General features: G+C 36.3%; 1 protein-coding gene across 4 annotated transcripts in view; it reads right to left on the bottom strand.

The window, feature by feature from the left end:
- The window catches only part of DMXL2 (Dmx like 2), a 140,264-nt gene that overhangs the window by 11,672 nt on the left and 104,897 nt on the right, over positions 1-23,695 (bottom strand). For 2 of the 4 annotated variants that reach the window (XM_023617458.2, XM_023617465.2), the window contains exons 23-33: positions 22,975-23,239; positions 18,725-19,803; positions 18,102-18,293; positions 16,413-16,489; positions 14,498-14,628; positions 12,183-12,431; positions 10,634-10,812; positions 5,017-5,147; positions 4,388-4,473; positions 3,761-3,962; positions 2,832-2,949 (exon numbers count right to left, since the gene is read on the bottom strand). In XM_023617458.2, the coding sequence (XP_023473226.2) occupies positions 2,832-2,949; positions 3,761-3,962; positions 4,388-4,473; positions 5,017-5,147; positions 10,634-10,812; positions 12,183-12,431; positions 14,498-14,628; positions 16,413-16,489; positions 18,102-18,293; positions 18,725-19,803; positions 22,975-23,239 (2,709 nt within the window). The remainder of the gene's footprint in view (positions 1-2,831; positions 2,950-3,760; positions 3,963-4,387; positions 4,474-5,016; positions 5,148-10,633; positions 10,813-12,182; positions 12,432-14,497; positions 14,629-16,412; positions 16,490-18,101; positions 18,294-18,724; positions 19,804-22,974; positions 23,240-23,695) is intronic. The other 2 variants (XM_023617462.2, XM_023617470.2) reach the window with 1 other exon arrangement.

Here is a 23,695-nt window from a genome sequence, read left to right as displayed (position 1 = left end):
TTATTTCACTCTTACTCATAAGGAATATATCCATGAAGAGAGAGCCAGGGATTAGAATTCACATCAACCATTTACTACAATCACAGATTTTTCTCCTTATAAGTAAATACATGTTTGATAAAATGAGGTGTGGAAAAGAAACCACAGAAATAACTTGCTCCCGGCTGATGACAGGGCTGTTTGGGGTGGCTACAATCAGAAGTAATACTTCTGCTCGGCTGTGGAAACCTCTGAAGGTTTGATCAGGGCAATACAGTCCTCCTAAGACCTCTTGAAGTGACTGCTTCACTTTCAGCCAAAAGGGTCAGATTCTCTGCCCTTGCCGTCAGCGACTGCCCCAGGCTGCTCGGCTGAGAGTGAAGGAGCATGCACCTGCGCGGGGCCAACTCAGCAAACGCCACACTGCTCCAGAACTCACGTGCCTTTCATCAAGTAGCCAAGTTTGCCACGGCTGTCAATTTCACAAAAACTTGTTTTGCAGAACATTTTACTTTAATGTATTCAATGAATAAAAATATATTTTATGAATATATCTAAAATTTCAGCATTTCTCAGGAGAATTTACTTTTTTTAAGTATTTTTTTAAATTAGCCAACATTTTAGCATTTTTAGGATTAGTCTGCCAATTTTACTAATTAATCAATTCACTGAATTTACCAAATTTATTGATTACCAAAATCCTGTTTGACAATTTTAAAAAGATAAACCACTCTTATTGGATGGATAGTTTTAATAAGTACTACATATTTCTGGGCTTCGTGATCAGTTTTTATTTTGTCTTAACAGCTTTGACATTCTTTTCATAATTTTTCTCCTTAATGAAAACAATTTTCCAGATCTGTACTATTCAGTATAGTAGCCACTAACCATATGTGACTATTTACATTAAAATTTAAAATTCAATTCCTCAGTCTCACTAGCCACATTTCAAGTGCTCAATAACCACAGGTGGCTGGTGACTACTATATTGTACAGAACAGATATAAATTTTCATTATTAAGAATGTCCCTTGGACACCATTGAACAAGACAGCAATTTCATTCAATGATTTAAAACTCAAAAGGTACCAAAGGGTACATGATATAAATTCTTCCTTCCATCCAAACTCCCATCCATGTACTTCCCTTCCCTGGAGCCAACCAGTGCTCACACAATACTTTAAGAAATGCTCCATTTATCTCTGTCCCACCTCCCTGTTCAAGGAGACCCCCTCTGGTGGTAGAAAAATAGAAGAGCACACATAGCTTGGGCTGCTGATCCCAAGAGAGCAGAGACGGGGGTAGCAGGCGGCAGAGGCCTGGTTTAGGAAGAGGGAAACCCAAGAGGAGAGAGGAGATCCTGAAGGGCAAGACGAGAGTCTGAGGGTCCAAGCAGCCTGGACACAGCACTCTGAGGCTCTGACCATCCAACCAAATCACACTGCTACAAAGCCTCCCGACAATTAAAGGATATTTGCAACAAATCATTACGTTTAATAATTTGAAGAACTAAACACTCAGAAAACTGATCCTTTAATGAACTGGCTGTCTGGGAATAACAGAACCCTAGTTGAGCGAGGAACTCATTTTAAATCTAGAGAATTCTGTATCTTATTTTATGGAACTTGCACTCAGCATCACTATAGGAAATGATGTGAACAGTAGCTTAAATGAAAGAGGAAAAGAATTTGGCTCTGTGATTTCCCTAACGAATTCCACCTCAACAGAATTTCAATACCATCAAGGTCTTTGTTATGAAAAAAGCAAGCTTAGAAGACCCAAAAGAATCTCCGTAGCTCATTCCCCTACCTCCTCATTTAAGTACATAATTTTCAAATCCATAGAGAAAGTGAACGCCTGGTCACAAGGGCTGCCCACACCTGCCATCCAAGTGAGTACGTGACTAGTGGAAAGAACGAGTCAGGGAGGCTGTGAGCCCTCGGTTCTGCTGAGCAGCAGCGCTGCATTTCACCTTGGGAAACCGAGCCACATAGACTGTCCCTCTCAGTTTTCACTTTTCTAAGCGAAAAATAATTCCTTTTTTCTCTCAGATTTTGTCTGCCACGTCTTTCGTCACATCTGACACCCTACCCTGAACTCTCTCCAACCCACACATGACCACATTAAACAGCCAAATGGACTGAAATGCTCACACAAAAGGCCTGTGTACCCCTCATTTTAAAGGGAAGAGATCATTTTAAGTTCTAAAGTGCCAGTCTCCAAAATTCCTGATTCCTCTTGAACGCTGTATGGCATTACATTACGAATTTATAATTAGCCTAAAAATCACCAGGCAGGACAGAATCTGTGCCTCAGTCTGTAAGAGCAATCCTCCTTCATGTTTGTTGTATTTCATATTTCTGTAGTTTATTTTCTCTCACAAAATTATTCTGAATTTGTTGCTTCTAAGATTATCCTGTTCATTTCTAAATGCTAAATAAATAAAATGCTTTTAAAGGGCTATTTGTATTTTCCAGTAAATAATATTCAGAGACTCATAATACGGAGTACACTCATTTATATATTAATTTCCCCAAACCACCCAATACAATGTTTATTACATGTGACAGCCCAACAGCAACTATTCTAAAGGAAGTACCAACTTTCACTTGATTATACATGATTTGTCAAGGGACCTATGTTGTTTCATTGTTATGAAATGAAAAGTCTAAGTTTTTATCTTAAAAACAAACTCACTGTAGTTTGGTAAAGTATTGCCCATGATGTATGAAAGATAATAAATAAGTTCTAACCAAAAAGTAAATTTCAAAAGAAATCAAGCATTGACTTCATTAGAAATGTTAGAGAAAATTAAACAAAAATTACAACAGAAAATGTTTTTTTTCAAAATACCTCACTCTGCTTTCTTTTCTTAGTGAAAATATATCTAATAAATGTCTCCTGAAGAACTTCTTGTTTAACAAGGAAATGCCAAAGTCGTTTGACTGGAAGTGCAGAAGAATCCCGGGATCTATTAAAAAATTAACATATTACACTATTTTAGTCTATAGACAATGTGTTTCACATTTGCAGATACTTTAAAAAAAAACAAAACTCCATTATCTATTGCAAAGAAGATACAGCATTAAGCACAACAAAATTTTATAATTTATTTCACTTTTAATTTTCAGCTCTTCTAAAAATCATGCCTTCATGTAGCAACGACTTCTCCAATTACAGGTTCTCTGAATGAACAGGTTGAGCTGAGAGTCAAATGAATCTCTTTTTAAATTATGCTATAAGTTGGTTCTGTTGGCTTCAGCATAGCACCAATGATTATAAAGTCACACATTTCATTTTCAACAGCCTACCAAGCCTAAAAGTCTTGCTCTTTCAAGCTCATGAGCAATCCTCTTAACCATGGACAGGTGCCTCAAAAACAGCATGCTGCTTATCAAAAGGGGCCAAGACGGGTAGGTAGATCAAAGCATCAGTGAAGAACCTTAATGTGTTTACTGTTAAATTACTGCGATAGGTCAATAGCACCTTGTCTGCAAATGTAGATTATCCCAGAATATTTCTGTAAGAGTTCTTAAAATAACAACAATGAAGGTTTTTTCCTGATTATAAAAGTAACACGTCTATTGAATTACAGGTAATACTGGAAAAAACAATTTCCTATCCAGATTTCTCATGTTTTTCTTAACATACGCTGCTAGAAACAGAACTGCAGGTTCAAAATTATCAATGTTGTGAAGGCTATTGGCATATTTTCCCAAACTATCTTCCAGAAAGGTTAAACCACCCTACACTCTCATCAGCTTTTATAAGAGCGTTCTTACTTGAATGGAGTATTTTCAGGTTCCAGCATTGCTTTATTTCGAAGAATAGCTGGTCCAGCTCCTACTGAAAGGTCAGTTGGATACGTGTTGATATAGTTAGGGGGTGGACCTTCAAACTGATCCATTTTCTCTTGCAAGATCTGTTCCCAGTTCTCTAAGTTTTTAATCACAGCAATACCTAATGGTGATGTTACAGGCAACTCTACAAGGCGAGAGAATACGTTATTTTATTTTGATAAAAAATGTTGGTACCATCCACATATTTACAAAATCTGAATTCTTAGAATTAAAACCTCTCAAAATACAAATAAATCTTAAAATGTTAATCTAAAACCATTTGGATTCTTAATGCTTTGAACAAAACAGAAGGCCAGCTCTCTAAAACCTGCTGAGAAAATGTCTCGTTTCTCCAGTCTGGTTTCCTGCTTTTCAACCTTCTAGGTAGATAGTAATTCTTGCTACGAATTAGAACTATAAAGTGAAGCCTAAAATAAACAAGACCTCATAAAATCTCCTATGTATTATTTTTTAAAATACGAAATGCTTTTTTATAGAGATATTTATGAAGAGAAGCACTACGGTAATTTATTGCATTTAATAACATTAATTTCCAAATTCCAAACTTACCAGAGAATTCCAATCCAGCAATGGGAAAGAAATTTTTGACATTGTGAAGCACTAGCTTCACCATTGTCAGATGCAGAAGAGCCCAGCTGTTCAAGGGAGACAAAAAAAATCCTAATTGAAAAACAAAAGCACGAGAGAAACACAGCAATGATCTCTGACGATGGTTTAGCCTTATCTCCAACCTAAAAAAAAGCTGGTTTTTCCAACAACTTACTATACACACTTTAAAAAGGTACCTTTGTAGTCTCTGAAAAGAAATACAACAAAACCTCACATCTGCAATATCTGAAAATTACCTAATGGAAAGAGATTTACCAGACAGTCACATGGAATCTAACGGCACATCAATAAATTATATATTAAATTCTAACAGCCACATCAATAAATGACATATTTTTTCTCACAAAAATTTCTGTGTTCACATTCTGCATGTAAGCTATTCTTTGAAACTGATGTGAAAGAAATACTCTACTGTCTAGAAATTTACCTTGAAGGGACAGAACTTCTAACTTGAAAATATAAGTCAGTTCTTGTATAAATTCATGATAATAATGTTACTTAAAATTAGTAACATCACGATTTCCTACAAAAATAAAAGGCAAAAATAAAAAGAGAAAAGCTTTATTTACCTATAGGAATTTGGATCTTGGTGCTCCTGTATTTGTGTATCTGAAAAAAAAGCATCATCTTCTTCTTCATCACTATGAATGCTTTCATCAGAATCATATATAACACCACTATCAGACAAAGGGAGAAATGGCTGCAAGAAAAGGTAAAGTTTTTTTTTTAATATGTGATTGGGTTATTTTTGTCCTATCTTATTAACACTGAACATTTTAAATGTTGTCAATCTAAATAAAAATTTGCTTTCACAAATGATACTAGACCTAGAAAAGTCAAGAAAACGAGGTAAACTCTCAGATTCAGTAAAATAACTGAGTAGCTAGACACAACATAACGCTTTTAAAAATCAATAGCCTCTTTCTCATTGTAGGGACCTGAAATTGGCCCCCCCAAGATATGCCTCTTTGGCATCAGGATTATTTGAGGCTGATTGCTTTTGATAAACTGGGACAGGGAAGGAGGCTCTGAGGAATGGAACTTGCCCTTTGTTAGGACACATTTACATTTGTAAGGTAAATCTCTATCTGTAAAAGGTGCCTCCCTCGCTGTACCAGGAAGAAGAAAGGAGATGACTTTCTCTCTAGAAACTCTTAATCAATACCAAAGGCAAGGACTTAAAATCTGCATTTTATTGTACTTCTCTGGTAACCTCCCGTAACTGACTTCCCTCCCCCTCCCAACGCTGGCATTTCTTTAAGGATTAAGCATCTTTCCTTAGGCTGGGAACCGACTGCAGCGCTCATCTGTGACCCCCCAGGCCGAGGCAACTCACCTGCCACCCCGCAGCGTTCACTGAGACAGCAGACCTATCTGCCGTTTCCATCAAGCGCTGTGCTGACAGAGCAGCCTCGTGACTATTGTAAAAGGGACATTTCAATCACATGTGAAACACCCTGTTTGGGGGTATATAACCACTCTGTGCACCCCACTTCTTCGGTGCCCTTTCTTCCTTCGGGAAGAAAGGCCCCAGGCCATGGTTTCTCATAAAGTTTTGTTTAATTTTCTCTTGCTGTTCTTTCTCATGTGAATTTAATTCGTTCTCCAGCCAGACGAACCCACATTTGGGAAGAGGAAATGTCTTCCTCCCCTACACTCATATATCAACATAACTAGTTAGAAAAGCCTAAAGAAAAAAGAAACATTGAAAAACAAAAAATACCAAAGGAAAAGACTTTGAGAAAACTATGAGAGAGCTCTCTAAGTGAAGAAAATTACAAATCCTTCTAAAAGCTATATGAGGAGACTGAAACGTAAAAACTATAGTTCTTTACAAGTTAATTTATAGGTTTTAAGTAACCTCAATAAAAATCCCTATGGGTATTTCTTTTCCTTTTCTGACACTTGATAATGATTCTAAAGTTCATAGGGAAGAAAAAATAGACTAGCCAAGAAATATTTTTAAAGTGAAAGGTACCATTTCTTAGTGGATATTAAAGTAAGTAATTAAAAGAAGTACAGTCTAACAACCGATCCATGCAAAAATATAGTCCAAAAATAGTATAAACATAAGGAATTAATCTAGGAGAAAGATAACATCATAAGTCAGTGGGAGGAAAAGAAGGACTAGTTAGCCATGTGTGGGGATAGAAGGTAAAGAGGGCAATAAAGTCCGATGCTCACTTTATCCTAGATAAACGAGAGAGTTAAAAGTTAAGAAGGAGGAGCAATAAACAGAGAAGGAAGAGAATAAAATAATAAAAGTAAACACTTATTAGTGGAAAGAACTTTCTCTGCTCAAAAACAATGTAACAAGTGATAAAGAAAAGTATGAATAGATATGACTAAATAAACTTTTTAAAACTTCTGTATGTCAAAAAGTCATAAGCAAAATTAAAAGGCAAATAGCAAACTGGAAAAAGTATCACAAGTAAGACATGTTGATGATATCCTTAATAAAGAGAGTCCATAAAAAGTAAGGAAAAACACTACTATCTCAACAGATAATTTAGTTAAGAATATGAACAGTCAATTCCTCAAAGTAAAAAATCCAATGGCAATAAGTGCATTAAAACTTTTGATGTCACTAATAGGAAATAAAAATTATTTAATCACATTAACAAAAATGAAAAAGGACTACTTAATCTTAATAAGGGCAAAGTCAGATGCACTCTCTCACCATTCTCAAGAAAGTATAAATCAGTAATCTGGAAAGTAATCTGTAGTTATGTACCAAAAACCTTATTTAGGTTCATACCCTTTGACTTAGTACTTCTTAATGAAATAATCAGGGCATGAACAAAGTTATCTAAAAAGATATTAATCTCAGCACTATTTATAAAAATGAAAAATTAAATACAGCGAATATTGGATAGACAAATAATTATGTAAACTGCAGTATATTCATCAAACTGAATAGTTATTTGGTCATTAAAAATGATACTTACCTAGAACAATGATAAACCCAGTAACAATGAGCACCCCTACACTTGATTGCGGTTTCTAAATATCATTTCCCACAAAAAGGAACCAGGTTCTTTAGAGAAATGGTTGTTCCCAGTCTGGGGCAGGAAACGTACAAGATTAGCCCAGAGTAACTTAAACTAGAAAGGAAGGAAACCCAAAGTCTACTGAAATACTTCTCAAAAAGATTCAGGAGCCAAGTGGAAGAGGCTCTCACTGGCAAAGATGGGATAAGCTGACCATGTGTAGAATAATAACTGCAATGGATTAAAACACATAAAATACGCTTAAATCCAGAAGATCATGACAAAACTAATAACAAACGAAAACTCACTGGCCTTCTCTGAAGGATGGTAGAGAATCAACTCATCACTTTGAAAACTGGTACATAAAAGCAAAGAACAAAGCATTTATCCCGTCTTTCTCATTCAAAATATATTTCAGGGTAACCAAATAAGCTGATGAAGGGAAGTATTCCAGCAAAGGAATGAAGAATGAATGAGAGGACATTATGATCATATTTTAAAACTCCCACTGAAATAATGGATTTAGGCAAAGATCATCAACTAACATCACAAAAAGAGTGCTCCCTGATGGAGATCCACAATTGCACTTGGAAGTAATCCCGCCCTCCCCTCCCCTGAGCAATCAGAATGGAACCTGACACAGCCTCTAGTTTTAAGTTTCACTTTACAGGAAATACAGGAATCAGAAGAACAAAATAGCGGGATGCCATCAGCAAAATCCGCTGAGAGATTCTATAGGACAAATTCTTTTGGGGGCAAAAAGAAGGGTAAATTTAAAAAAGGAAGAGACAGGTAGAACATATAGATTAAAAGAGACTTAAGATATATCAACCAATTGCAATGTACAAATATTATTTTTGGCTTCTGATTTAACAAACTAATTGTTCAAAAACATTTAAGATACAATTGGGAAAATGTGAACACTTTCAGGATACTTGATGATATTAAGGAATTTTGTGTGTGTGTGTGCGCGCGCACATGAGATAGTACTAGTGCGGTTCTGTTCAAAATCCTTCATTTTAAAAATACTGAGGAGCCAGCCTGGTGGCGTAGCGGTTAAGTTCACATGTTCTGCTTCTTGGTGGCCTGGGGTTCGCCAGTTCAGATCCCAGGTGCGGACATGGCACCGCTTGGCAAAAGCCATGCTGTGGTAGGTGTCCCACGTACAAAGTAGAGGAAGATGGACATGGATGTTAGCTCAGGGCCAGTCTTCCTGAGCAAAAAGAGGAGGATTGGCAGTAGTTGGCTCAGGGCTAATCTTCCTCAAAAAAAAAAAATACTGAAATATTTGAATGAAATTTCATGATGTCTAGATTTGCTTCCAAACAATCTAGGGAGTGGGAAGAAGTATAATGAAACAGGACTGTCTGTGAATTGATAATTTTTGAAACTGGATGATGATGGATAAGGACTCATACACTATTATCTCTACTTTTGTAATATTTGTATGTTTGAAGTTTTCCATAATAAAGGTGTGCTTTATTTAATGACAGTTATGGTATGTTTTTAATGTTGTGAGAAATTATCTTGTAATGTCAATTGAAAAAAATCAAATTTAAACTACATACACCAATCCAACTATAAAATTTTTAAAGTATGAGGATAAGAGTGGATGCAAATTTGCCAAAGTGTTTGGGTAGATGAATATTTTTCTTCCTTCTTTATATTTTTTTGCATTTCTCAAACTTTGAAAACTTTAATCAGGGAGAAACATTTTTTAAAAAAGAAAATTAAGTTGGCACATTATCATTTACGAATCTTACTGTTGCTATCATGCACATTAATGATGTAATGGGCTTTCATAATTTTCAAAGAAATTTTCAGAGAAAATTTTCAAATTAGAAAGGTAGGGGGGAACTGTCCATATATTTTTATTTTATTAACTCCCTGGTTTATAAGCTAAATACAATTACAGTCATGCACCTCATAATGACCTTTCGGTCAACAATGGACCACATAAACGATGGTGGTCCCATAAGGGTAGTACCATGTGGTCTAGGTGTGTAGCAGGCTGTAACATCTAAGCTTCTGCAAGTACTCCCTGTGATGTTTGCACAAGGACTAAATTGCCTAACAACGCATTTCTCAGAACATATCCCTGTCATTAAGCAACACGTGACTGTAAATGCAATCCAACCAGCAGCCTCAGGGGACAAGCCTGAATGATCCTGGAAGTACACAGTGGAATCCTGACAGAGAGTAAACCTGGAAATCTGCACTCACCATTTGCCTAAGCCAGAGGCCCTCAAACTTCGGCATAGATCAGAATCACCCGGAGGGTGTGTTCAAACGAACATGGTTGGTTCCCACTCCCAGAGTTCCTGAATCAGAGGGACCCTCAAATACGCATTTCTCACAAGTTCCCAGGTGATGCTGATGGTTCTGGGGACATGCTGTGAGAACCAGTAGCATAACCAAACTCTTTAGATAACAAAAGCAAAGCTTCAAAACTCACTTTGAAAGACTTTTTAAAGATGAGCTCAGCCTACCAAACCCAGAGTGAGATCAGCACCTCAAGAACTCTAAGATGAGACCTCATAAAAATCTTAAAATGGGAGGAGATGTGACTGGAGATGAAGGTGTATTTCCTTATGCACACACACAGCGTGGTGACAACGGTGTTAACACACGTAAAGAAGAAAACATTAAGAAAGGAAGGTGATGAGCTTGAAAAAGCCAAATGCAGAAAAGCAAGTACCAGCACGCACTCAACACGGTACGAAAAGGGACTATAATGGATCTAGTCTCCACAAGTATCCTGAGTCCCAGAGAAGTTTTCTCTGCTTTGGAGAAACAGAGACATTTCATGGGGTCGCACCACAGCCTGATGAAACCCCCAAATATCCATCCATCTCCTTCTGCTCTAATTCCAAGCTGACCAAGGGAACTACTGATAATCAGATGAGGGGAACCTAGATGGCAGATACTGGTAAATTCCAGTCACTAGAAGAGGATGATGCTGATTACATGTTAACACACTGACTTCTGGTTTATACTCAAATCCCATACAATTTTGTCTCATCCACATCAAGTACCTGATCATCCCTGAATGACTATTCAGTTTCTGGACTTGAGAGATTAAATGTCTGAACTATGGTGATTCAGCCTAGAAGCTGCCCCGTCATTCCTCTGTGGTGCTCACACAAGAGTTAATAAAACAGACACACATAAAGCTTGCGTTTCTCGCGCCCCTTACCTTTGCAACAAAATAATCCCACATACTGAGTTCAGGAGGAATAAATTTTTCTTTGTAGGATGGTCTTTCTGCAGGCACTGGTGGTGGGGTAGCATCTTTTACGGGTCTTCCAGGGACCAGCATTCGCATGTTAAATCTCCTACGGTGTTTATCTATGTCTTCAGAAGGAACGGGAGGTGCTGAACAAAGATAGAAGCAAAAACCCCAGTACTTATTTTCCATTTTTAATTCAAAGACTTAACCTTTCTTTTCCTCCTCCTCTCGCCATGCTTTAGTCTAAACTAAATTACTTACATCTGCGTTTCTAAACTTTTCTGGTCACTACACTGGTTTTCTAGCAATCATGGCAGAGATGCAGATGAGGATAGAGCATAAAAGCATATCTTGCCAGGAGGCGGCCTATGTGCTATACAGAATAAGGATTAAAATAATTTTTATACAATGTATTAAATCAATGGTATATTCAGTACATAAAGAGAGTGCTTGAATGATTATTTTTGGCTCTGTTGGTCAAGAAAGAGTCAGTGAATATGAAGGATGTAAAGCACGCCTTAAGAAAGAAGGGCAGAAGCTCAATGTGAAAAGAGGACGGGACAACAGAAACAAATGACCAGAGGTTTGGGGAAATGAGGAGTAGACTACTTTTGCTGGACAGGCGTCAGGGTGGGAATAACAAGGACAGTCTAGAGTCAGGCCAGGACCAGCCTGTGGATATGCAGCTGCGAGCTTATCCTAACGCGATTCTAACACTTCTGGAACTAGTCACATGATGAGGTACGGTTTGCTCGATCAGTTAGAGAGGAAGATGGAAGAAGATGACTAAGAGGGGCCTGAACTAGTTTGTTGGGTAAGACTGAGAGGAAGGGTTAGATATGAGGAACACATAGAAGAAATATCAAAAGGATTCAGGAACTAATTGGATAGGGGAGGGCCAGAAAGTAGAAGGCAACCGCTCCCTTCCTAAAACTCCCCATCATAGAAAATGGCAATTCTATCTCAACTCTTCTTTCTCCCATCCCCCACTCACAATTCACCAACAAATCCATCAGCAATAACCTCAAACGATATCCAGAACATGACCACTTTTCACTCTGTCCATGACTACCATTCTAGTCTTTTTTTTTATTGAAGTGAAATTTACATAAAATTAAGATTTTTAAAGTATATGATTCCATGGCATTTAGGACATTCACACTCTTGTGCAGCCACCATCTCTATCTAGTCCCAAAGCATTCTCATCACCCCAAATGAAAACCCCAGACCCAGTAAGCAGTCGCTGCCCATTCCTCCTTCCCTTCAGCCCATGGCAACCGCCAATCTGCTTTCTGTCTCTATGGGTTTACCTATTCTGGATACTTCATGGAAAAGGAATCATACAATATGCGATCTTTTGTGTCTGGCTTCTATCATTTAGCAGCCTATCCTAACAGGAGTGATTATACTTTAAACATCACTGATTTTCAAAATAAAGATTCTTAAAACATTAAAAAATGTTTTAACATTGGAATTATTCACCTTTGCAGACATTATCGGTATCACATTTTCTTACCTGAAATATTTTCTGATTGCCTTTGAGGTTTCACAACAAGTTTCACACCTCCCCCAAAAACAGCAGCCCACATGCGATTATTTAATGGGTGGGCTGCAAGCCGAAACAATTCATTGGAGGAATTTGTGGCAAGAGCGTGTATCAATAAACTTAAGTAAACAGCAACAACAGCTTCACACAACAAAATGTTCAGTTTTGGCTGGTCTTCATCTTGGGCTGAACTCAAGAGATTAATGAGTGAGCTCACACCTGTGAGGGTATATAACATCATAAGAAGTGTATCAACATACAGCTTCAGAAGAAAAAACATCCAAATTTGCAACTTAACAAAATTATGTATCTATAACATAGAAAAAATACATATCCATAATTTGAGCAACAAAATAAATGATAGGAATGGATTATAACCTATAGAATAAAATAAGAATCCATTAGCCTAAACTGATATAATAAATGAGTGAATAAATAAATAGAGAGCAGAAAGCTCTTCCTTACAGTACCATTTCAACCAACAAGTAGGAGTGACAGAATTAGAAAATCACCATCTAATAATCCCCACAGTAATAGCTGATTCAGGCAAGAATCATCACTGGATGCTAAAATTAGTGGATAAAAGTATGATATTTTACACAGTCTCAAATCGTCTCTTCATAAGGTACTTATTAATTGCAAAGGAAAAAATATTAACTTTACAAAGGAGAAATCTGGCAGAAACTACCTCACTAAGTGATCAAAGTTAACAGCATCAGTAATGGGACAAATTGATATCATGTACCTCTTGATGCTTTGCACTGAGAAGGGCACGGTATCTCTTTTGCAGTAGCCCTTCCAAAAACACACAACCTAAATCTCATATTAAGAAAACATCAGAAAAGCAAAAATTGAAGGACATTCCAAAAAATACTTGGCTACGTCTCTTCAAAAGTGTCAAAGTCATGAGAGACAAAGAAAGAGTGAGGAACTACTCCATGTGAGAGGAGACTCACGAGACATTACCCCTAAATGTTACAGGGAAGACATCTGTGGGACAACTGGCGGAATTTTAAAAAGGTCCACAGATTAGAGAACAGTACTGTATCAATGTCAAGATGCTGCATTGGATAATTGTGCTGTGGTTATCTAAGAGAATGTCTGTTTTTCGGAAAGACACGCTGATATATTTAGATGTAAAAGGCCATAATGTCTGCAACTTACTTTCAAATATTCCAGAAAAAAATACACATATATACACACATGGAAAGTGAGAGAGAGCAACAATGAACGATAAAGCAGGTATGGTAAAATGTCAACATTTGGGGAATCTGGGTTGAAGGTTACACAAAAATTCTTTGTACTATTTTTGAAACCTTTTATAAGTCAAATTATTTCAACAGAAAGTTAAAACAAAAACAAGTTTCTAGAAACTTACGCATAAGTGAATTTTAAATACACATTTTGAGTTTGTCACTTCTTTCTACTGCTACTCTTCACAACGATCAGTAACGTGTAAACTCAGTTATAAAGCAAGTAGAGTAAAAATTAAACGACGTGGTAGACCAGGAAAGGGTATTGAGAGTGGAGGAGGTTTGAAATAACCGATGTGCAGAACGAGCAAGAGAGCTAACCAGAGAAAGAGAAGGACTGGCAAAGAGCTGATATATGCGCCACAGAACAGTCACTCCTATCTTAATCTATAAATTTACACTCTTGAGAATAATTGTATCTTCTCTGACACATCTGTGAAAATAGCTCTGTGATACTGCTCTCTAAGACTCTAATCCAGAATCTCTAAGGAAAAGGAAGAGGATTGTGCTCACCCTTTTGAACTCTGCTTTTTTATGCTGGTCAACACAGCTGGTGTTCGAAGCCTTAACTTTCTGAGTCTTCACACAACATTACAGTACTTAAGAATTTCTAATCCATGCCAGAAAACATCATCAAAAACAAACAAATAAAAAGCCATTCACCAAATCCACAAGGAATAACAATCAGCAAACCAGATGGTAGCTTTTTAAAAAGGAACCGCCAAACAGAAGATCAAAAAAGGGGCCAGCCCCGTGGCCGAGTGGTTAAGTTCACACGCTCGGCTTCCGTGGCCCTGGGTTTGGCTCGTCCAGATCCTGGGCATGGACCTAGCACTGCTCATCAGGCCATGCTGAGGCAGCATCCCACATAGCAGAACTAGAAGGACCTACAACTAGAATACACAACTATGTACTGGGGGACTTTGGGGAGAAGAAGAAGAAGAAGAAGAAAAAAAGATTGGCAACAGATGTTAGCTCAGGGCCAATCTTTAAAAAACAAAAACAAAAACAAAAAAAAACACAAATTCTCACCAGGCCATTGAGCAGGAGAAGAATTTGGTGTTGCATGTTCTTCAATGCTTTCTGTCCTTAGTCTTCGACGGTCACTTAAAAGAAGTCCTTGATAAGCCATTCCTGTAAACTGGTTTCCTTCTGTTTGACTGCTGAAACAAATAAGGTTCAGTTATTTATTGTCCTAACAGAGGTTATAAGCAATTGTACTTTATACATTTTTATTTTAGATGGTTATAATAAAAACAAAATTCTTTTTTTTTTTAAAGATTTTATTTTTCCATTTTCTCCCCAAAGCCCCCAGTATATAGATGTGTATTTTTAGTTGTGGGTCCTTCTAGTTGTGGCATGTGGGACGCTGCCTCAGCATGGCTTGATGAGTGGTGCCATGTCCGCGCCCAGGATCCGAACCGGCAAAACCCTGGGCTGCCGACGCAGAGTGTGCAAACTTAACCACTAGGCCACAGGACCGGCTCCAAAACAAAATTCTTAAAACTGAATCCACTGCTGTAATAAGAATTTATTGTAGAAAGTTCTTGAAATTAGTTGCAAATGTTTATTGGTAGTTTTTTAAAACAAAATACCAAATTTTACTATGTTGGGAAGATGACTTTTAGTCTTTTAAAATCTTTTCCAGATGCCACTTAATATTTTAAAATCTTTTCTATATTCACCCATTTTTATTAAAAAAAAAAAGTCTGAGGTAAGGACACTCGTACGCTAGTTGGCACTAGGATATATTAGACAGAAAGTCTCAGGGTACTATTTTGTTCCATTTCTCAGCTCTGCAAAGTTGTGCAAGCTTAACCTTGAATTAAAATATAAACTAAAACCTGGAGGATCGTATTTTAGAAATTCCTAATCCTAAAGCCAAAAGTACCTAAATGTGTACTTCCCTCATCTTTGTGGAGTTGGGGAAAACGCAAAAGCAGAAAGTAAAGCTGACTCCCTTAGGAGACAATCACAGCCTAAAGCCTAGAAAATACCCATTAAAAAAAATTTATTTGAATTCTCATTTGCTGCCATTTTAACTGATACCAAACAAGTTGTCTTTGATCATAATATGACCACAGTCAATCAAATAAACCTCTTGTTTTCCTTATTTACATTTCCAAGTCTTTGGAGTTACTTAGACATTGCCTTATTAGGCTACAATCAGAGTACAAGCCATCTAAAAAAAGTAGTTCCATATGAGGGAGTATAATTCCTTACACAACATCAGATCTTCCCAGGAAAGGCTGCTGAATTTACAAGAAGAAAAAATCTAGACATATGTTTAATATAAATTTAATGTGATTCTATTTATATTACAAACTTTTCACTTACTAATACAATTCATTTAAATCTGGGTCATCTTTCCAAGTGATTCAATTTCTTACTATTTACACTACCCTAGTCACAAAAACGCAAAGTATACACTGATGAAGGCAATGTGACATTTAGAAAAATTCAAACCATTACCTCTAATTGGTACCACTTCAAAAGACTTTTATATTATATGTAAATGGGTAACTAAAATTGATTTTAATAATTCAACATTAGAAATGCACTTTATTATTTTTTAAAAGTACTTCATCTTTCAACTGAAAACCAGTTAAATAAACAATCCAATGCTAAAATAAAGGAAAAAAAAATTAGAAAACTTCATATTACAAATTAATTTGGATAATGAACACTTCTTTTCTTGAAAGCAAAAAGGATGGTGGTGATGATAATTTCCATTTACTATTTTGCATTTTCTGTATGTCTCTGTTGTTACTAGGTGACAGCTAACCTAAAAAGAATTATTTTATTTCTCATTCTCTCTCATCTATTAAAGTATACATGGTAATCATATTCAAGGATTTTTCAGTTCCTAGGAAATAGAGCCTTAATATAACTCTGGAACAATTTAATGTCTTGTTGTATTAATACTCTTTAGGGTGATTTTTTTTACCTGTAGCTGTGACTGTCACACAGTGCTTGATAAATGGATGCAGAAAGTGATGCTGCTAGTGAATGAAGTGTGTGCACCTAAAAACAAAACAGCCATAATTACATTTTGTACTACATTTCTACACAATAGTAATATCTTAAAAATTAGAAAATACCCAGGAAACTAGCAATACCATAAATAAGACTAGATCCTATATGAGACCACTATCTCTACTTTAAAATTTCTAAAATAACACTCATCCAACTTAATATGCATGCCCACAACCCAGCTAATGGATTCAGACACATCTTTATCAAACATTTACTTCCCCGAGCCTGCCACTTACCAGGCCATGAGCAAAGTGACGATGTTCATATTACTAGGATGACCCTATACTGCTAATGATTAGCTTAAATAGTAATATTCAGAAAAACAGAACCAAAGTAAGAGAGCATTTTCAGAGCTTTTATTGAAACTTGCCTTATGAAATTCTTCTTGATGAAAATAAAGACTTGATCTTATCAGTAAGAATGAATTAAATGTTTAGAAAATATATCAATCACTATGTGAAATGGCTGATTTTCCCGAAAGCAAGTAATTTACCTAGTACTTATGAGTAGTGCGTAGTCTTATAATTTTAAATTTAGAAAGTTTAAAAGTTATCAATACAATAGAAAATCCGTATCCTAAAATGCCATACTGAATCAACATTTTCAGAATCATAAAATCTTAAAATTTGAAGGGACCTTAGAAATAGTTTCATACTCTGTGAAAATCTCATCCAAATTTCTAGGCACTGGAAATGTTTACTTAGAATTTATGTGCATTTAATACTATTTCTACGTGTCCATAGTCACCTAACAAAAAACTTCAGTAATATCTGCTAACATACTGATAGAGATTAATTCACACTATGGGTTCGAAGTCTCTAACAGGTTGAAGTGACCAGTAAATCTTGGGACCTTCAGAAGCATGTACTACCAGAGATTAAATATGCCTTTCAAGCAAAAGAAACAAAAAATAATAATGTTGGGGACCTGAAATGACTTCAGCCACTGGAACTGGAAAAAGCATAGCACAAATCACTTGGGCTAGCACAGTGGAAGTCTGACCAGCTCCCCAGATCCTGCCAAGCTCCCTGGTGCTTCCTGGAATCCACCCGTTTTTAAGTTTTCGGCATAGGACATGGATTTAATTTTGGGTAGTAACTCTGCCTGGACTCCGATTACTCCTAATAACTGCACAGCCTCCAACAAACACAATCATCAGGGGAAAAGTAACGAGGATACTTTCTCTGGGACTATTTCTGATCAGTCATGGTTCTCTCAAAGATACTCCCCAAACATATCTTTATAATATCTTGGCACATAAGCAAACAGTCACAAATATTTCTAATTTAATGGTTCATTTAAGGGGAAAGGAGGATATAAAGGAGTATTAAGTGGCAAGAATGCTGTCCAAAAAATTAATTTTATTACCAAAAAAAGTATTTGCTTGTCTTAAAGGAAGACAATAACCTTTCCACAAGTAAGACGAAGGCTTACTTTTAAATTACATTCATTGGACAAATAGTCTTGAACTGATCGGGATTGATAAGGTAGCACATATGAGCACTTTAAAATATTTCCTCTAAGTTCAGGCTGGAAGACAAGTATAACATATTTACCTTCTCAGTGTGCACAATATCAATGATCACAAACTTTGCATTACCTTCACATCTCCAATACTGGGATGAGGTGGTGTTTTCATCTGAACAATAGTATAAAGTATATCATGGATGTGGTTATTTAAGTACAATACAGGATTGGCTATGACCGTTTTAGTTGAAGCAATACTCGCTGAGAGCAGAGGTAGCGTGGTGGGCAATGGCAGCGGGGACTGAAGCTGCTTCACAGTCGTTTCCTGTGGGGCAACAGGGGATTATTTTTTTCAAAGTAGTTAAAATGAAGGATAAAAAGAAAACCAAAACAATTAATAGTTAGATGATAAAAATACTGGCGATAAACATTTGAATAAAAGCACTATGTTCATGTACTTATTCACTCATTCTAAAAAAATTTACCGAGCACCCAATCTGTATCAGGCACCATGCTGGATGCGGAAGATATTAAGAAGAGTATGACACAGCTGTGCTCTCAAGCTTTTAAGCCTACTCCTAATTACCAAAACTTTAGTCTAAAACGACCCATGCAGAATGCAAACATCTGCCTCCAATGACTAGAGGAGCTGAACATATTTAGATTAACTAGGAAAAGGACCTTTATAGCTATAAATGGAAGAGCTATCGACATTATTAAAATAACCAAGATTGAGAACAAAAGTGAAGCTCACACCTGCTGTGATTCTTGTAGCAAAAATTTGAGTTCCATCCTGACTGAGGCCAGACCACCACCTTGGGCCCCATGAAGGCTGCAGTAACTAAGAAACACTCTCAGGAGATCCTGGTTTTTCTGCAACCACAACTTTCGTCTTTCCGCATGCTCTCGTTTAGCCTGCAATCTCCGTCTTTCTATTTGGTGGCGCTCATAGGAACCAATATCCGGTTTGTCCACCATTTCTTCCTGATCCAGAAGATCACCCTCTACTTTGGAATATGTTTTACTGGCATATTCTTTCATAACTGATTCATGGTTGCATATCTCATGCAAGGCAGCAATTTCCTTTTCAAGCCAGTTATAGAGTTGAAATCTGAGTTTTCCTCCATCTACTTCATAACCTGTAGCCAATGTTCTTAGTTCAGTCATAAGGATCTTTAAGCAAGCTCTGAATTTTAGTTGTTCAGCAATCACATCAACTTCAGTGTCACCTTCAACACAATCCTCTTCCTGAGGAGTCAATAACATATTAGGGTCTGAGGCTTTCTGATCTTGTCTATCTTTTTCCCGGACATCTGTACTTTTCATTACTAAACCAACAGCATCTTCTTCCTCTTCTTCTAAGGCACTATCATGCTCTTCACCCCAATCAAGATTAAGAGGTTCCTCATCAACTTTTACCATTGGCTGACTCCAGTCAAACTGTGAGGAAGTTACACTTGACCAATCAATGCCAGAACTTCCATTGCCATCACTTGGAGTTTTTGATGCTGAAGGTACATCACCCATCTTTTCAGAAATTAAGTCAGGCTCATCTTTTTTTGCAGGTAAAGCAGATATTTTGGTAACCTTTGGAATTTTGGAGAGTACCTCCAAGGCTAAAACAGGGCATCCAACTTTAAAATGAGCATTTGCAGTGGTAAAGAATAATTTTCTTTCTATGAGGTTAATTTTATCAACAAAGTTTTTCTCAGTTTTGAGACCCAAGGTTGCCAAAGTTCCTTCAGGGGAGGCAAGGTTTCTTCGAATAAGCAAAGGATGCGTTCGAAGGTAGTTGTAGAAACTAAACACCATTGGGTTACAAGATTTGATGATAACTGTGGAAATCAAACAGATGTAACCACATGGTATTATGTTAATTTGTACTTATAAAAGAATAAAATACATCAGCATTTCTTCAAAATAAAAGGATACTTAAGTATTAACCAAGGATAAGTTAAACTATGGTACATCCACATGATCAGTAAGACTATATAGCTGAAATAGAAAGAATTTCCTTATGTGCTGCTATGGAATGATAGCCAGAATACATTAAGTAAAAGAAGGTGCAGAACCTTTTATCTAAGAAAGTGGAGAGGGGATATAAACACACACACATATTTGCTTATATTTTTTAAATGAAAAGAAAGCACAGAGAAAAAATTTTGTAACTGGTTTCCGGAAATAAAAAGGGAGAGGAGAACAGAGTAGAGAGTTCAGGAAAGAAAGTAGATTTCTCTGAAAACACCTGGGTTTTATATATTTTATTTCAAAACCATGTCAACATTTTATATAATTTCTCAAGAAAATTAAATTTCAAAAAAATTCACAAAAACGTAGAAGCAAAATTAAACAAATGATTCTATGTATCAAGTTGGTAGCATAACCACATAGAGAGTAACGATAAAGTGACTTTAAAATAAGTAATTTGACTGTACATCCTTTGTGGGAAAAATTAAAAACAAAACAAAAACTACTACAGGAAACAAAAAGCTTAAACTGTTCTCAGTAATAAGATGTTATGCAAAATATTTGCATTATTATTCTGAAACTACTATATGCACATAAAATAGCAAATAATTATGTTAATGCCATGAGAATCCAAGCTTTTCATTAAAAGACACAAATTTGAAATCTAAGAAAGAACCCTATAATCTACATTTGAATTAGAAATTTCAGTGTGAACTCATGAATTCTCAGGAAAAAAGAAAAATCCCCTAGCCCCATTCACTGAAATAGTCTAGAAATGATGACCAAACCAATAGCAATGAGGACCCCCGTGCCCAGGCTGTGGTGTCTAAATGCTATTCCCCACCAAAAAGAGCCGGGATTCTTTGCAGGAATGATCATTTCCAGGTCTGGGGCAGGAAACGTTCAAGCTGAGCCTGAAACATCTTGCCGTTCCAGAAAGCTAAGAAATTATCAAGGAATAATGTCAAAAGGATTCAAGAACTTGAAGAGGTTTCCCTTGGTTAAAGATGGAATAATGTGAGCATCCATAATAACAAACCATAATGGATTACAACAGAAATCTATCTAAACCTGTGAGTCCAAAATAACCTTTAAAGAAATAAAAGCTAATGGGTCACCTTTGTAGGATGCTAAGGGAACGGAGCTATTATTTTGAAAACCAGTAAATAAAGAGAAAGAATCAAACATTTATATTCCCTTTCCTATACATGCTACCAATTACTTCAGAGTAATCAAACAGTTGCTGAGGGAGACTGAACTCTGGACAAGTATCCAGCTCATACAGGAAGGACAAAATGGCATAATCAGAATATCCTCATTCTACAGACACTAATGAAATAAAGGATCCAGGCATTGATCACTGACAGCCGTTAATACCACAAAGCAAAACAAGCCGACACGACGAGTTCCCTGACGAAGGGACTCCACACCACCTATGAAACACTTCTGCAAGAAAATCTGATAAAAGCCCCTACAACCTTAATTACCAATTTACAGGAAATACAGAGAACATGGCGGGGGGGTGGGGGGGAAGTACATTAAACGATACATCAGGGACACAACAGCAAAATCCAAAATGGGAGAAACTACTGGATGAACAACCCAACTTCTTTAACAAATAAATTCCAAGGGGGGGAAACAGGAAAGCTATGGATTAAAGTAGACATAAGGGGCACCTCAACCAATCACAATATATAGGCCTCATTTGGATCTTGATTCAAACAAATGAATTGGAAAAGATTTTAAGAGACAGCCAGGGAAACCTGAACACTGTGTATTTGGCCATCACTAATAGAATTTTGTTACAGTAGTATGTGTTCTGCTTTTTTAAGAGTCCTTATTTTTTCGAGATACATGTTGAAATATTTACAGATGAAATATGCTGGAATTTGCTTCAAAATAAATGTGTGTTGAGAATGGGAGGAGATGGAAAGAATGGGAGTATATATGATATAAGGTTGGTTACAAGGTAGTAACTGTTGAAGCTGGGTGATGGATTCACAGATTCTCATTATATTATTCACTCTTTTATATGTATTTGAAATTTTCCATGAGAGCAAGTTTTTAAAAATTAACCTGGAAAACATTACAAAATAAATAGGACCTTAGAATCTTCCTTTTATAAGAACGTGCACATTTTATTAAAATTACTCAGGTACTTATTTTTCTTCTAAAGGATTTATTTCCTTTCCTTTAAAAGTTTTAACATTATTTATTAAAATATTGTTTTTTTCTCTGTAAAGAAGAAAGTAAAAATTGGGCCCTAATCTCTTTACCCACGTAAGCATCTGGGAGACCAGACACTGTGGGCACACACATGCATGTGTGTATGTGCAACACGTGTGTAAAATGCAACAAGAATCACACTGTTCTGCATCTTACTTTTTTCCCTTAATAACACAGCACATATTAACACACTGACCTACCTCATTTTTTAATGGCTCACTGTTTCTCTAGTACAGATATATCACAATTTTTTCAGCTATTCTATTGACGAATACTTGGAATGTTGTACTTTTTAAATTACTGCAAACAATGCTGATAAATACCTTCCAGATGCTTAAAAAAATCTAAATTATTTGGGATAATGAAGAATAAAGAAAGTTTACCACAGAAAAATAAAGTTTTTCCAGGCCCATGCACTAAACCAATATGTGCTACAGCCAAAACTTTTTTTCCTCTTAAAAAAGAAAACAACCTGGCTAAATAATTATAAGAAAAAAGCTGTACAATGTGTCAAGCATTCTGTACGCTTCAGTTTAGAATAGCATGGTAAGCCTATCTTACATACCTCAACATATGTCAGAGTAAAAAGTGTGGGAAGTCTTCTTAGTACTACTCAAATTATGATAACAAAAGGCTAGATTCAATTACTGATAGTAAGTGACTAATCCTTTAGCCACCCAAGAAATTTTGAGAATAATTTCCGAAAGTTGAAAAATAAATCTGATAATGATTTTTTTTTTAATTTAAGTGAACATTAGTTCAGAACCGTCTTCTTTTAAAAAGGAAAAAGAGAAACCCATGAAATGTCCTACCTTGATGTTCATCCTCCTCCTTCGGCGTTTGTTCCAATAACGTGTCCAAGGCTTGGGTATAATCTTTCATTACCCAATAGGCAAGACTACGCAGGAAAGGATCAGGATGTAATCTTTTGCAATCAAATCCTGAGCCATTCTTTTGGCAACCCAAAATCTTCTGATTTAGGATGGATATGTAAGTGGATGAAGTCTCAAATTCAGATTCATACAAACGGGCGATAACCATGGCTAGCTGAATATCTTCCATTTTCTCAAGACAAACCTGTAAATTTAAATATTAAGAAATACTTATTTAATGGTAATTATTTAGAGAGATGAAATATACCACCAATATCCTGAAATCATCTACCATTTATATTCTCACAGTGTAGGGAGGGGTCCAGGGGTTGAAGGGTAGTAAAATGACTGCTTGATAGGAGATCAAGGAACAGCAAGAAGAGTAACAAACTAGAACTTAGTAGCTTCCAGCTTAGAAAGATCATTCACAAAATAAGCATGAAACAAAGAATGTCAACTTAGGTCAATTTAAACTAATTAATTTAAATTAATGACATTCATTGTTAAATTAAATGCCACCTATGACATTTTAATTTATGTATATCAGTTCCTCTTAATTTCCAAATATATTTCCATATAAATATATTACTCTTTTAAAAGGACCTTCTATATACCTAGCAAATAGCTTATGAAATAAACCCATATATTATATTTTTACTCT

This window comes from Equus caballus, chromosome 1 (genome assembly GCF_041296265.1).
Source record: "Equus caballus isolate H_3958 breed thoroughbred chromosome 1, TB-T2T, whole genome shotgun sequence".
NCBI lineage: Eukaryota > Metazoa > Chordata > Mammalia > Perissodactyla > Equidae > Equus > Equus caballus.
The sequence above is the reverse complement of the archived record's forward strand: the minus strand, read 5'-3'. Positions and strand labels throughout refer to the sequence as shown.